The sequence below is a fragment of the Octopus sinensis genome, linkage group LG7 (genome assembly GCF_006345805.1).
Source record: "Octopus sinensis linkage group LG7, ASM634580v1, whole genome shotgun sequence".
NCBI lineage: Eukaryota > Metazoa > Mollusca > Cephalopoda > Octopoda > Octopodidae > Octopus > Octopus sinensis.
In genome coordinates this window covers 21,687,858-21,702,183 of record NC_043003.1, presented here as the reverse complement: position 1 = coordinate 21,702,183, position 14,326 = coordinate 21,687,858, and the positions used below count along the sequence as shown (strand labels likewise).

The 14,326-nt window shown below is 38.7% G+C and overlaps 1 protein-coding gene across 1 annotated transcript in view; it reads left to right on the top strand.

Moving 5' to 3' along the window:
- Positions 1-11,890, top strand: part of LOC115213849 (ATP-binding cassette sub-family D member 3) — a 55,026-nt gene extending 43,136 nt beyond the window's left edge. The window contains exons 20-27 of the mRNA XM_029782787.2: positions 1,632-1,709; positions 2,003-2,068; positions 2,162-2,275; positions 3,313-3,363; positions 4,351-4,395; positions 6,621-6,725; positions 8,526-8,582; positions 11,223-11,890. Coding sequence (XP_029638647.1) covers positions 1,632-1,709; positions 2,003-2,068; positions 2,162-2,275; positions 3,313-3,363; positions 4,351-4,395; positions 6,621-6,725; positions 8,526-8,582; positions 11,223-11,300 — 594 coding nt within the window. The 3' untranslated portion in view covers positions 11,301-11,890. The remainder of the gene's footprint in view (positions 1-1,631; positions 1,710-2,002; positions 2,069-2,161; positions 2,276-3,312; positions 3,364-4,350; positions 4,396-6,620; positions 6,726-8,525; positions 8,583-11,222) is intronic.
- Positions 11,891-14,326: the final 2,436 nt, after the last annotated feature.

The window sequence follows — 14,326 nt, the reverse complement described above, 5'->3', positions numbered from 1 at the left end:
ATTTAGACGGTAGACTTAATGTCTCCAAGTTTAAACTAACACTACCACCACCACCACCTGTTACTTTTGTGCATTTAACTGAATCCCTGCTGTTGCAAACATTTGAAGCAGGTTTCCAGTTTGAGGATACCTTCCTCTCTCCTTCCTCCCAGTCTTAGAAGTTGCATAAAGGATTATGGGCACTGCCTTCACACCTGACTAAAAGATTTAAAAAATTATTGAACCTAGTCCAGTCTCTAGAATCCTGGACTAAATGCATCACAGTATAATTTACATTCTTTGGTGTTAGTTCAAATCCCATCATGGTCGACATTAAACTTTTGGCATTCATTTCTTTGTGACTAGGCATAAAAGCCCTATATTGCAAAGAAAAGTAAATGAGATTCTGTGTACTGGTATAATAACCCTAACCACATGTATTGCAGAATACTGTTGTTAGACCTGGTATGGTGGATCTTGCAGCAACTTGTCCTCTCTTTCCCTCTTGTTTCATCCAATTTGTCTGCAACATTTACTGCATTGTTTGTATCTAGTTGCTGTCTTTCCCATCCAGTTGCAATTATGTCACCCACTTCAGTGTGATGTTATTGAATGACATCCTTATAATGAAGTTTTGGGCACTCATTTTGATGACCGTGTCCTCCTTACAGATCACATGACATACCTAGTACAACTGTGACTCCATATATTGTGTGTGGGGTGGTGTCATCAGTGAATTACCTATGCTCCTCTCCAGCATCATTTAGCCTTGTGTCTCAGAAATTATTAGCTTTTTCAAAGGCCAAAATAATAGCAGAGAGTGCAGGGTACTAGGCTAAATACCTTTCAGTATTTAACTTTGTGTCTATCTTCTTGATTCAAATCTCACTTGTGTCGACTTTATCTTTCATCAATCTACGAGAGAATGTTGGAAATTCCTGACTTTGCTTAAAAGAAAATTGAGGAGGGTCAATTATGATTTTATTCAACATATTCCCCTCTCAGATTCACACTTATTGCAGTGGTCCTTCAGTTTTTCTAAGGCATGTAAAAGAACTTGGAAGGTTGGGCCTTCAACCAGGTCTTTCGCAATATCCTTAAAGCCAGGAAATTTTCAGCACCCTCTCATTTAAGATCTTTCATCATCATCATCATCATCATCATTTAGCGTCCGCTTTCCATGCTAGCATGGGTTGGACGGTTCAACTGGGGTCTGGGAAGCCAGGAGGCTGCACCAGGCCCAGTCTGATCTGGCAATGTTTCTACGGCTGGATGCCCTTCCTAACGCCAACCACTCCGTGAGTGTAGTGGGTGCTTTTTACGTGCCACCCGCACAGGTGCCAGACAGGGCTGGCAAACGGCCACGGTCGGGTGGTGCTTTTTATGTGCCACCGGCACAGGGGCCAGGCGAGGCTGGTAACGGCCACGATCGGATGGTGCTTTTTACGTGCCACCGGCACGGAGGCCAGTCGGGGAGGCGCTGGCAACGGCCACGATCAGATGGTTCGCTTACGTGCCACTGGCACTGGTATCACAGCTGCAATTTCCATTGATGTCGATCGACTTCGATTTTGGTTCTGATTTATGTATTTAAAAAGAATTCAATAAACTATACTGTTTCTTTACAAATGTATTTGTTTTATTTTCTCTAGGTACATTCTGGCATGAATGTTTTGGTATGTGGTCCAAATGGATGTGGAAAAAGTTCTTTGTTCCGTACTCTTGGAGAAGTAAGTTTTCCTTCTTTTCACTTTTTTTTGTTTCTAATTATTTCAGTTATTTCTTTTTATGTGTTCCCATGGGTTTACCTTCTGCTTGCTCAATCAAGAAATAACAAATCACATTCTTATCATAAAGTTGTTTGGAGCAGCACCTGTATTTTTGGTAGACTAATTGACAGCCAGAGTAATAAAGTGCTTTACCTAAAGACTTGAGCTGAGCTAGCAAGAGAGCCCCTTTGAGCTTGTTTGACCTGCTTGATATAACAATAACACTAATAATATTATCATCGTTATTATTACAGCTGTGGCCATTGTTTGGTGGAACATTAATTAAACCAGATAAACGGAAACTCTTTTACGTCCCTCAGGTAAGTTGAATAATATATCATCATCATCTGCTGTTTTATACTGTTGTGAGTCCCAATTGAGTCTAATAAATTATCCTTTCTTTATTTTTGTAGCGACCCTATATGGCTGTTGGTTCACTCCGAGAACAAATGATATACCCAGATGTTCATGTAGATCAAAGGGCAAAGAACATTAATGATGCTCAACTGGAAGATATTTTGGAAAAGGTAATTTTGTTTTCCACCACTTTCTTTCTGTCTTGTCTGAACTTCTCATTGAAAATAATGGTGCAAGAATATTTCTTATTCTTCACTTGTTTGTTTCACATCTGTTTTTCCATGCTGGCATGGGTTAGGTGAATATATTATTGAGGCATTGTTTTAATGGATACCCTTCCTATCATTACCCCTTTCTTACCTGGTTTTCAAGAAATGAACCTCTTATTTCATGTCTTTGAAAGGCGTGCAGCATAGAGCACAAATATAAACAAGCACACAGACACATGTGCACACACACACACCTCTCAGTTTCTGTCTCCTAAATTCACTTGTAAGGCTTTGGTCCACCTAGAGCTATAATAGAAAATGCTTACCCAAGTTATTGTGCTGTGAGACTGAACCTGAAACCATGTGGTTGGGAAGCAAACTTAACCACACAACCATGCCTGTACCTATAATCATACCTGCACCTATATAATTTTTTTTTTCTAGTTAGACATTAACTCATTGCCTGCCATGAGCCCTATTTGGGGATCTGCTAAAAACAGTCTCATCGCCGGTTGTTAATTGTATTTAAAGTGAATTGCTTATGTACATTGCATTTGCAGAGGTGTGTTTAATGACATTTAGTAGTTAAAGTTTATCATTATTAACTCTGGCTAATTCTAGAGGACATTTTATGTCATAAATCACAATTTTTGAACTACAAAAATATTGACTATTTTGAAAACTTTTTTTTTTGTTTTTGCATTTTTCATCTATATCATTCATTGATATTTCATACATATTCGCATTTGATACTATAGTTTCAAAAAACTTTGTTTATTATTGCAATTGAATAGAAAAAGGATAAATATGCTTTTTTCCAGTGATCTCCATTTGGGACTTTTTGAAAGAATTATTATAATTTCCAAAATAACTCATTTATGCAGAAAATATAAATACTATATATTATCTTAACTCCTGAGACACTAGGCAAAGCCAAAAAATATGAATAAAAAAATTTGGCAGTTAACAGGTTAAATGATTTTTCTTTTGTTTTTCAGGTTCAGTTAGGGTATTTACTGGAGAGAGAAGGTGGTTGGGAGTCAGTGAAGGTTTGTTGACTGTTTTGCATCATTTTTTTGTAACCTATTAGTAACATTTTAATCTCTGCTTGTAAGAAATTTTATGTTTTTGACCCCTTGTATTGTAAATCTTATAAATCAGTGGTTCTCGAAGTGTGCAGTACTGCTCCCCTGGGGGGGTGGGGTTGGAAAGATCCAGGGGTGGGGGGCGATAATGGAGTGGCCAAAGAGGGTGGTAATGGGGTGGCCAATGGGGGCGATAACAGGGTGGCCAAAGGGGGCAATAATGGAGTGGCCAAAGGGAATGATAATGGGGTGGTCAAAAGAGGGCGATGGATGTAAAACAACAAAATAATGATCATTATTTACATTTGACGGATATTTGTCCCCATCTTGTTTGTTGTTAACACATTTCGGCTGATATACCCTCCAGCCTTCTTCAGGTGTCTTGGGGGAAATTTCAAACCTGGGTTCTCATTCCTAAGGTATTTTTTGATGTTGTTGTTATTATTATTATTTGTTATTGTTCAGGTCACTGCTTGGAATTGAACTCGGAATCTTGGAGTTAGTAGCCTGCACTCTTAACCATTATGCCATATGCCCACGGGCATATGGCATAGTAAAGACACCTGAAGAAGGCTGGAGGGTATATCAGCCAAAATGTTGTGTTATCAACAAACAAGATGAGGACGAATATCTGTCGAATGTAAATAGTGAAATAATGTACATAATTACTCATCTCTTAAATATAGAACTGAACAAAATAATGAGTTAATTAGATTAAGTTTTATTTGTGAAATACAGTTGTTTTGAATTTGTTGCAGAAAGTGGTCTATGCTTGTGGTGGTGAGTGGAGTGGGGGGACACTAGGAATGTGGCCCGGGTGCTAAACGGGTGGCAACCTGAGAAAGTTTGGGAAACACTGTTATAAATAAATGAATCTTAGATTTAATCACCCTGTATAAATTCACAAACACAATATAGTTATAAAGCAGCTGAACTCTTATTTCTATTCAGGATTGGATGGATGTGCTCAGTGGAGGTGAAAAACAAAGAATGGCTGTAAGTAAAAAAATTTAATTATAAATTCAAAATTAAATTTAGTTATAATTGTTCTCGTTATTTTGTATTTTAATTTTCAAATCTTTAATCTTGAAATGTAAAATTCATGTTCCAATTAGTACTACAATTAGTGCTCTGTAATAACAATTAGTGTTTATTTATCCTTTTACTAGTTTCAATCATTAGACTGTGGCCATACTGGGGCACTGCTTTGAAGAATTTTTGTTGAATGAACCAGCTCCAGTACTTTTTTTTGGACGTCTGGTACTTATTCTATCAGTTTCTTTAGCTGAACCACTAAGTTATGGGGACGTAAAGATACCAACACTAGTTGTCAAGTAGCAGTGGGGGACAAACAAAGACACACACACTTGTGTGTGTGTGTGTGTATATATATATATATATATATATATATATATATATACATACATACACGCAATGGGTTTCTTTTAGTTTCTGTCTACCAAATCCACTCATAGTGCTTTGCTTGGTCCAAAGCTATAGTAGAAGGCACTTTCTCAAGGTTCTGAACTTGGAACCATGTGGTTGGGAAGCAAACTTCTTAGCACACAGCCACTCCTGCACCAACTTCCCAAAAATGGGAGGTGTGAGTGAAGCATGGCCCTTAATCCATCTAAGAGCAGTAATTCTGAGTAAAAACTGATCCAATTCAGTCTCTGATAGTTTATCCAATCCATGACATTACACACCCCTCTCCTCTACACCTACCCTTCCAACACACATATTTCAACTTACCATAATCTATTCTGTATTGCTGACTCTCATTTCCCTCCCCATCACTCATTATTAATGTTCATGTGTGTGTTGGAGGCAAGCTGGCTGAGTTCCTTTCGAGCATTGGGCCTCATGGAGGCAAAGTGGCTGAGTTCCTTTTAAGTGTTGGGCCTCACGGAGGCAATGACCAAGTCCTTTGGCATTACGCCATGCTTGAGAAGAAGACTCATCAAGCTGAGCAAAATCGCAGTCGTGGCAGGTACTGGTGTCATGCAAATGGTACCTGTGCTGGTGGCATGTAAAAGTACCCATTACACTCTCGGAGTGGTTGGCATTAGGAAGGGCATCCAGCTGTAGAAAAACTATGCCTAATCAGACTGGAGTCTGGCACAGCCTTCCAGCATGCCAGCCCAGTTAAACCATCCAATCCATACCAGCATGGACAATGGATGTTAAATGATGATGATGATGATGATCACTGTCTACCGCTCTCACTCTCTTATCACTGTCCATTTTCATTGCTATTCATCACTTCTCTCTTCTATTCTTTTACCCTGCCTCCCTCTTGTTTTTCTCTCCCTTCTTCCTCTCATGCTGTTTCTGCCCAATCTCCTTCCCAACAATCGTTGTGTAGCTGTTCATCACTTGTTCTCTCTTTCTTTACTCTCAATATCCTATTCACTTCCATCACTGTCTCTGTATTACCCACCCTCTTAAATTCTTTCATCAATCTCCCTTTGACTTGTCAAGGATGAGACAACTCTCTGATGCTGGCAAATAAATGGATGATAAGAGACAACTTTAATCTTGCCTGGAACAAGATAACCTCTCTAATGCTGATGTCACAACAACATGCATCCACGATACCCTGTAAAATGATTGGTAAATGAATGGATGCAATGTAGGGCAGAGAGGCCACTTTAGTCTTTCTGTGGAAAAGACAACACCTCTAGTGTTGGTGCACCTAGTACACCATGTAGAGTGGTTTGCAAATATTTAGAAACAACATTGGGCTGAGAGTCCTTTTAGTTTTTTTATTGAGGATATAACTGCCTCTCTAATGCAAGTCCCATGATAAAATGCATCCAGCCAACTGTAAAATGGTTAATGGTAGAAAGAGTTGCAGAAAATATGCTGAAAATGAAAGTACAAATGAAACATGTTCCCTCACACATACACACACAGATGGCAGTAGTACTAAGGACTGACACAGTCTTTGATAATCTGTCCAATGAATACCAGCATGGAAAAGTAGATGTAAAAATGCTGCTGTTGGTGGTAATGTTGATGCTGGTGATAGTGGTGGTTGTTGGGGGTGGTGATGAGGATCATCGTTTAATTCTAAGTGTCCTGGATATATAGATATATATATATGACAAGTCAATCAAGCTGTTCAAAATTATATAACGCACACACAAATGTGTATGAGTGGCATGCATTAGTTGAACTTATAATGTAATCATGTTATTTCTTTTTTTCATTTTCTCCAGATGGCTCGTCTCTTCTATCACAAACCCCAGTTTGCTATTCTAGATGAATGTACAAGTGCTGTCAGTGTCGATGTCGAAGGTTTTATTTACCAACATTGCAGAAAGGTAACTTCTATTAACTATTTTGTTAACCTTTTCCTTTTGAAATGCATGGCTTTTGTTTCAATTAATTGTAAGAAAGAAAGAAAAAATTTAGTAAGATAACTGTGTTGTCATTAAACTAGCTTTTGAAACATAAATTAACATGACATAAGCGTAGGAGTGGCTGTGTGGTAAGTAGCTTGCTTACCAACCACATGGTTCCGGGTTCAGTCCCACTGTGTGGCACCTTGGGCCAGTGTCTTCTACTATAGCCTCGGGCCGACCAAAGCCTTGTGAGTGGATTTGGTAGACGGAAACTAAAAGAAGCCCGTCGTATATATGTATATATATGTGTGTGTGTATATGTTTGTGTGTCTGTGTTTGTTCCCACAACATCGCTTGACAATCGATGCTGGTGTGTTTACGTCCCCGTAACTTAGTGGTTCGGCAAATGAGACTGATAGAATAAGTACTAGGCTTCCAAAGAATAAGTCCTGGGGTCGATTTGCTCGACTAAAGGCGGTGCTCTAGCATGGCCACAGTCAAATGACTGAAACAAATAAAAGAGTATGACATTTTGAGATAAAGTTTGAATTTAGATCGTTTTAAAATGCTAAGTTTGTATTGTAGAGCCAGGGGTGGTCTCACACTAGTTGGTATGAAAATGGTTGAGTAGCACTTTTAAAGTTTGTTTTGGTTTTAATTGAGAAGAAATGAATTTGGTCATGATCATTGAAGGCTCTCTGAGTCTGATCAGATAGCGGTTAATGTTCAGCTTGTAAAAGGAGTAGATTTTTTTTTTGCAATGAAACAAGTGTGTAATGAACCCAGCACTTCATTTGTTAAATGAGCTAGGCCTAGACTCTACAATTGAGGAAATTGTTGATGGTATTTATTCTTTGGACAAAGTGTTTACTCTTATGCAGACAATGAGAGGGATTCAGACAATCAAACTGGGAAAAGTGATAAGGAAAGGATCAATTTGTGTGAACAAATATGGTAGTTGGAAGATAGGTCTATTATTGTTATTCTCCATTAGTTTGCCTGTAATCATTACTTTAAGCTGTATATGCATTTTTCGTTTTTGCTCAGGAGCCCAGATGGCAAGTAAAATCAGACACGGGATCTTGGTCCCAGAGGATTAATGTTTAGTCTCAACCCTATCACTAATCCCTTCCCTCTCCATTGCTCCCTGCCATACCCTTACCTTTCTCTCCTCTTAGTTACCATTCCTCATCACCACATACTTTCTTTCTATTCCCCTTCAGTTATAGAGGCCACTTTAGGGCCTTAACCTAGAAAGTTATGAGATGATCGTCACTAATGCTGATGTCATGAAAAAAGCATCCAGTACATTCTTATTATAAACTGGTTGGTGTCAGGACAAGCATCCAGCCATAGAAACCATGTCTATGTATATATTGGTGTATGATGCAGCCCTACGGCTCATCAGACCTTATTAAACCATCCAACCCATGCCAACATGGAAGCTTGGTGTTAAATGGTGATGTTGTTTAACCTCTGGGTGAGCTTTGAATGAACAGACTCCCGATCAAAAGCATTCCAGGTATAATCATCCCCATTTATTTTCCAGATTTTCAGGCATAGTATATTACCCAAGCCTATATGTACTCGCCATTTTAAAATGGCAGGTTGTGATTTGAGGCTAATTTGGTAGCTATTTCTAACAGATTTACTGACTATTTAGAGACTTTTTTTGTTTGCTTCTTTTACAAACTGAAACTACTAACATTCACATTTTGGTTCCTTGCCATTTTCTTCAGTGAACTCCTTTTCATTGTATTTTATTCCATTTTTTTTCAGCTTGGAATTACACTGTTTACAGTTTCACATAGAAAATCTCTGTGGGAGCACCATGAGGTAATAAATTCTTCAGTTTCTCAATTTTGTTTAGTTATATAAAAAAATATTTGGCCCTCTAGTTAAGAAACTCACTTTGCAATCACACTAGCGTGTCACCTTGAGCAAGTGTCTTCTACTTTTGCCTCAAACTGAACAATGCCTTGTGAATGAATTTGATGGATGGAAATTGTGTATTATACACACTTATATATATATATATATGTTGTGTGTATGTGCTTGAGAAGACTCAGCAAACCAAGTGAGACCATAACCTGTGGCCTATGCCAGGGGTGTAACCAGCCCACTTATGCATACCTTCCCTTCATTGGACACTAAACTCTGCTTGCGAAGACCTGTTGAAATCAGAATTAAAATCAAATTCAATGACTGGCATCCGTGCTAGTGGAGCGCTAAGAGCACCATCCCAGCATGATTGTTGCTAGAGCAGGTGACTGGTTTCCATGCTGGTGGCATGTAAAATGCACCATTTGAACATGATCGTTACCAGCATCACCTTACTGTCGTCTGATCAATAAGTATCTGGACTGTTGCCATAGTAATGAAGCTAAAGCACGCAGAGTGAAGCCATTTGGTGCAGATTGACCTTGAACTCTGCTGTACATGCGGACTAAGTATTAACGTTCTAGTTTACTTCTATTTTTTACTGCAATGCTTGGAAGGAAGATGTGTAGCATGTGATCGTCGCATTGACCATGACAAAGTAAGTTGAGCAGAGAATCTGCTGCATCAAATGTTGCCAAAAAGCTTGGCGATACCTTCTCAGAGGCCTATGCAGAGTTTTCAAAAAGTTTTCACCGTTCTTGACACAATCAACGAGATCTTGTGCAACTGAAACCTGAGTGTCTTTTTGGTCAGCTGAAAGCAGTTTTACCACAAACTTGGCAGACACCCACCTCATACCCAAATCCTCAGTGATAACGGACTCAACTGAACCATAATTAATCTGCACCTCCTCTGATAACTCACTGTTGGTGATGTGATGATTTCTCCTCACAGCTGCTCATACATCTGCAATGTTTTTCTCACTTCTGCTAGTTGTGGGTCTTCCAGAATGTTCATCAATATCGACATTTTCTTTGGATATCTTGGAAATGTCAGAACCACTCATACACTTGTGTGCAGCTCATACATTCTTCTCCATATATTTTCTCCAACTTTGCGTAGGTCTCTGAGCAGGTATCGCCATGATAACTTTCTGTGTCATGGTCAATGCGACGATCACATGCTATACACCTTCCTTCCAAGCACTGCTGTAAACAGTGGAAATGAGCTAGAACATTAAAACTTTGTGTGCATGTGCAACAGAATTCAAGGTCTATCTGTGCCAAGCAGCTTCACTCTGCGTGCTTTAGCTTTGTTACTATGGCAACAGTTCGGATACTTATTGATCAGACCGTGTATAGTACCAGTCAAGTACGGGTTGATGGTATCGACTAGTGCCTTTGCCTTGGCTGTGTGCCTCAGTTAGAAAACATTATTATTATTCAAAATGCTTAGCGGCATTTCTTCTATCGTTATATTCTAAGTTCAAATTCTGCCGAGGTCAACTTTGTCTTTTGTCCTTTCGAGGTCAACGAAACAAGTACCAGTTAGCACTGGGGTTGATGTAAATCAACTACCCCACTCGCCTGAAATTTCAGACTTTGTACCTTAGATCTAAAAGTATCATTATAGATGTTTTTGATCTAGTTTGGATTATTGAATTCTTTGCCATCAAATTTGATGGCAAAGAATTCAAATTTGATGACAAAGAATCCAAACTAGACCGAAAACATCTATATTATCATTATTGTGTAATATCTGTTGATATTATTTATAAAGTGAATGTAACGAATTGGCAGAATTTTTAGCATGCTGGACAAAATGCTTGGCAGCATTTTACCTACCTTTCTGTTCTGAGTTCAAATTCTGCTGATGTCAGCTTTGCCTTTCATCCCTTTGAGGTTGATAAAAATAAGTACCAGTTGAGCGCTGGGGTTGATGTAATTGACTTACCCCCCCCCCCCCAATTGCTGACCTTGTGTTAAAATTTGATTTTAATATCAAAGTAAAACTCAAATGGAAATTGTAGTTGTGATACCTGTGCAGGTAGCATGTAAAAAGCACCATCCGAACGTGGCCGATGCCAGTGCAGCCTTCACTGGCTTCTGTGCCAGTGGCACATAAAAAGCACCAACCGATCATGGCCATTGCCAGCCTCTCCTGTCCCATGTAAAAAGCACCCACTACACTCACGGAGTAGTTGGTGTTAGGAAGGGCATCCAGCTGTAGAAACACTACCAGATCGGACTAGAGCCTGGTGCAGCCTCCTGGCTTCTCAGACCCCAGTTGACCTGTCCAACCCATGCTAGCATGGAAAACAGATGTTAAACAATGATGATGAATATTATATACAAGGTGGCAAGCTGGCAGAATTGTTAGATCATAAAACTAGGAAAAATGCTGCTTAGCAATTTTGTCTGGCATGCTGAGTTCAACTATTGCAAAGGTTGACTTAGCCTTTCACCTTTTTGGGGTTGATAACTTGTTTCCTCCCCTAAAACTGCTGTTGTTGTATCACAATTTGAAACCACTGTTATTCTTAGTAATTATGTTTATTTTATTTTATTTATTTATTTATTTTTTTTTGCTTTTCAGTATTACTTGAAGATGGATGGACAAGGCAACTATGAATTCCAGCCAATCACACCTGAAACAAAAGAATTTGGTTCATGACTTAACAAGATTGCTGTAAATTGTATTGGTTGATGAATACTGATAACATCTTGATAAGATAGTGTCTGCTGGCACCTGTTATTTGAAAATCAACTGTCTGACAAATGTGTGTGTGTGTATATATATATTTATGTATATGTAAATATATATGTGTGTGTTTGCGTATATATACACATATACAGGTGTACATACTCATGTATATTTCTGTGCATGTATATGTGTGTATATATAATATACACATGTGTATATGTATACACACATATGTATGTATGTTTGGATATGTTGTCTGAATTTTGATGCTATTAGCATGGAAAAAATATAGGGCAAATGTACATACATACATACATGTATAAATAGCATGTACATGTGTTTTTATTGTATTATGTGTATAAACATCTGTGTGTGCATGTGTGTGTATGTATATATATATATATACACACACTAAACTAATGTCAGAGGCAGGATTTTATGAAAATGAGATAAAAGTATGTCAATTTGAAATAGATAAATTTACCAGCTAGGAATGAGCATCAATTACGATAATAATATTAATTAATAAATGTTAATAATGATGATGATAATAATGTAAATTAGGTGTTGATTTTTAAAAGCTGTTCAATAAATAGTTGCTTTTTGTTTTTGTTCTTTTTTAAAAAAATATTGTTAGTATTTCATTATTGATGTTAAAACAGCTTGGACCTGTAACAGCATGGTACCTGTGGTATCACAACTATTGCTTTATTATCAATATTTAATGTTCACTTTTCCATGCTTGTATGGGTCAAACAAATTGTTGAAAATGTTTTTGTACAGCCTGATTGTAACCCTCACTCGTTTCCAAGCAAGGTGATGTTTTTACACAACCATTCATCACATCCTCTGGAAAGTCACATTCCTTAGTGAAGAGAATTGGTTTGCAAGATTCCTGTGCTGGTGCCACGTAAAATGCATTCATGCCAGTCCTGTGTTAGAGTACTTGTGCTGCTGGTACTTTAAAAGCACCCAGCACACACTCCTGGAGTGGAAGGGCATCCAGCCATAGAAACCAAGCCAAATCAAACCAGAAACTTGGTGCAGCTCTGGTGAAACAGTCCAACTCACACATCATCATCATCATCATTTAGCGTCCGTTTTCCATGCTAGCATGGGTTGGACGGTTTAACTGGGGTCTGTGAAGCCGGAAGGCTTCATCAGGCCCAGTCAGATTTGGCAGTGTTTCTACGGCTGGATGTCCTTCCTAACGCCAACCACTCGAAGAGTGTAGTGGGTGCTTTTTACGTGCCACCTGCACAGGTGCCAGACAGAGCTGGCAAATGGCCACAAACGGATGGTGTTTTTACGTGCCACCGGCACGGGGGCCAGGCAAGGCTGGCAACGGACACGAACAGATGGTGCTTTTATGTGCTACCGGCACGAGCATGGAAAACAGATGTTAAAGGATGATGCAAATACACACATACACCAATATAGAACAGTGAGAGTGACTGCTCAACATCGCATTAGCAGATAAATATTCTTTATTTGTGGCTTAACAAGGCAACCGTTGGGTTCATGCCAACAATTATCAGCAATTGACCAATGAGTAAAGAATTTTTATCCACCAATGTGGTGTTGAGCACTCATTCTCACTATTCAATATTGGTGTAAAAACAAACCGTGGAAAAAATATGTATATATCATCATCGTTTAACGTCCAACCCATGCTAGCATGGAAAGCGGACCTGAGCACTGTACACAATGTTTATTATTATTATGATATATACATATTTTTTTCCACGGTTTGTTTTTACACCAATATTGAATATTGAGAATGAGTGCTCAACAGCATATTGGTATATATATATATGCATCTTAACAAAAATTTTAGGAAAATAAGAAATAAGTGGAAATTTTACTGGTGAATGTGTTAAATTATAAGGCACAAAAAGAAAATGACTCTCCCTAGACACAACAGAATGTGCTTCAACACACAAAGTTACGTAAAGAATCTTGCAATCCAAAAGCGATATATATATATATATATATATATATAAATGAGGTAGTAGTGGTGAAGAATTATGATATAATTTTAGAGATTTGTTGTAAAGGCTGGAAGAAATCTCTTTAAATATAAGCACCTTAGTGGTATTTTGTCTCTATGTTCTGAGGTCAACTTTGCCTTTCATTCTTTCAGGGTCGAAAAAAAATAGGTACCAGTTGCGTACTGGGTCGATCTAATTGACTGGCACCCTCCCCCAAAATTTCAGGCCTTGTGCCATAAGCACCTGTGCCAGTGCCACGTAAAAGCACCCAGTACACTCTATAAAGTGGTTGGCATTTGGAAGGGCATCCAGCCATAGAAACCATGCCAAAACAGACATGGAGCCCAGGTAACTCTCCAGCTCCTGTGAAACTGTCCAACTCATGCCAGCATGGAAAATGGAAATTAAATGATGATATACACACCACAGGCTTCTTTCAGTTTTTATCTACCAAATCCAATCACTAGGGTTTGATTGACCCAGTGCTATTGTGGAAGACACTTGACCAAGGTGCAGTGCAATGAGACTGACCCTGAGACCACACAGTTGGAAGGCATGTTTCTAAGCCACACACACATGCCCGTGCCTATCCACTGTTCTTAGTTGTATGCTACTTTTTCTATGTAGAATTTCATTTGATGTAAAGAGAAATAGCTAGCTGCTTCAAGCCAATGGTCTATATACTAAATAGAGCTCTGTGTCTAATCCAAGAACACAATATATTCATTCATCATCACCATTTTAACATCCATTTTTCCGCAGTTGCAGTCATCAGAATTTACTGAGGGAGATTTTTCTCTTGGTTGATGACTTTCCTGCGACCAACTCACACCTGTTTCCAAGCATCTGACAAATGTTTTCATGGAAGATTCCTGTGCTGGTGCCACGTTAAATGCATTCATGCCAGTCCTATGTTAGAGTACTTGTGCTGGTGGTACTTTAAAAGCACCCAACACATGCTCCTGGAGTGGAAAGGCATCCAGCCATAAAAATCAAACCGGAAAC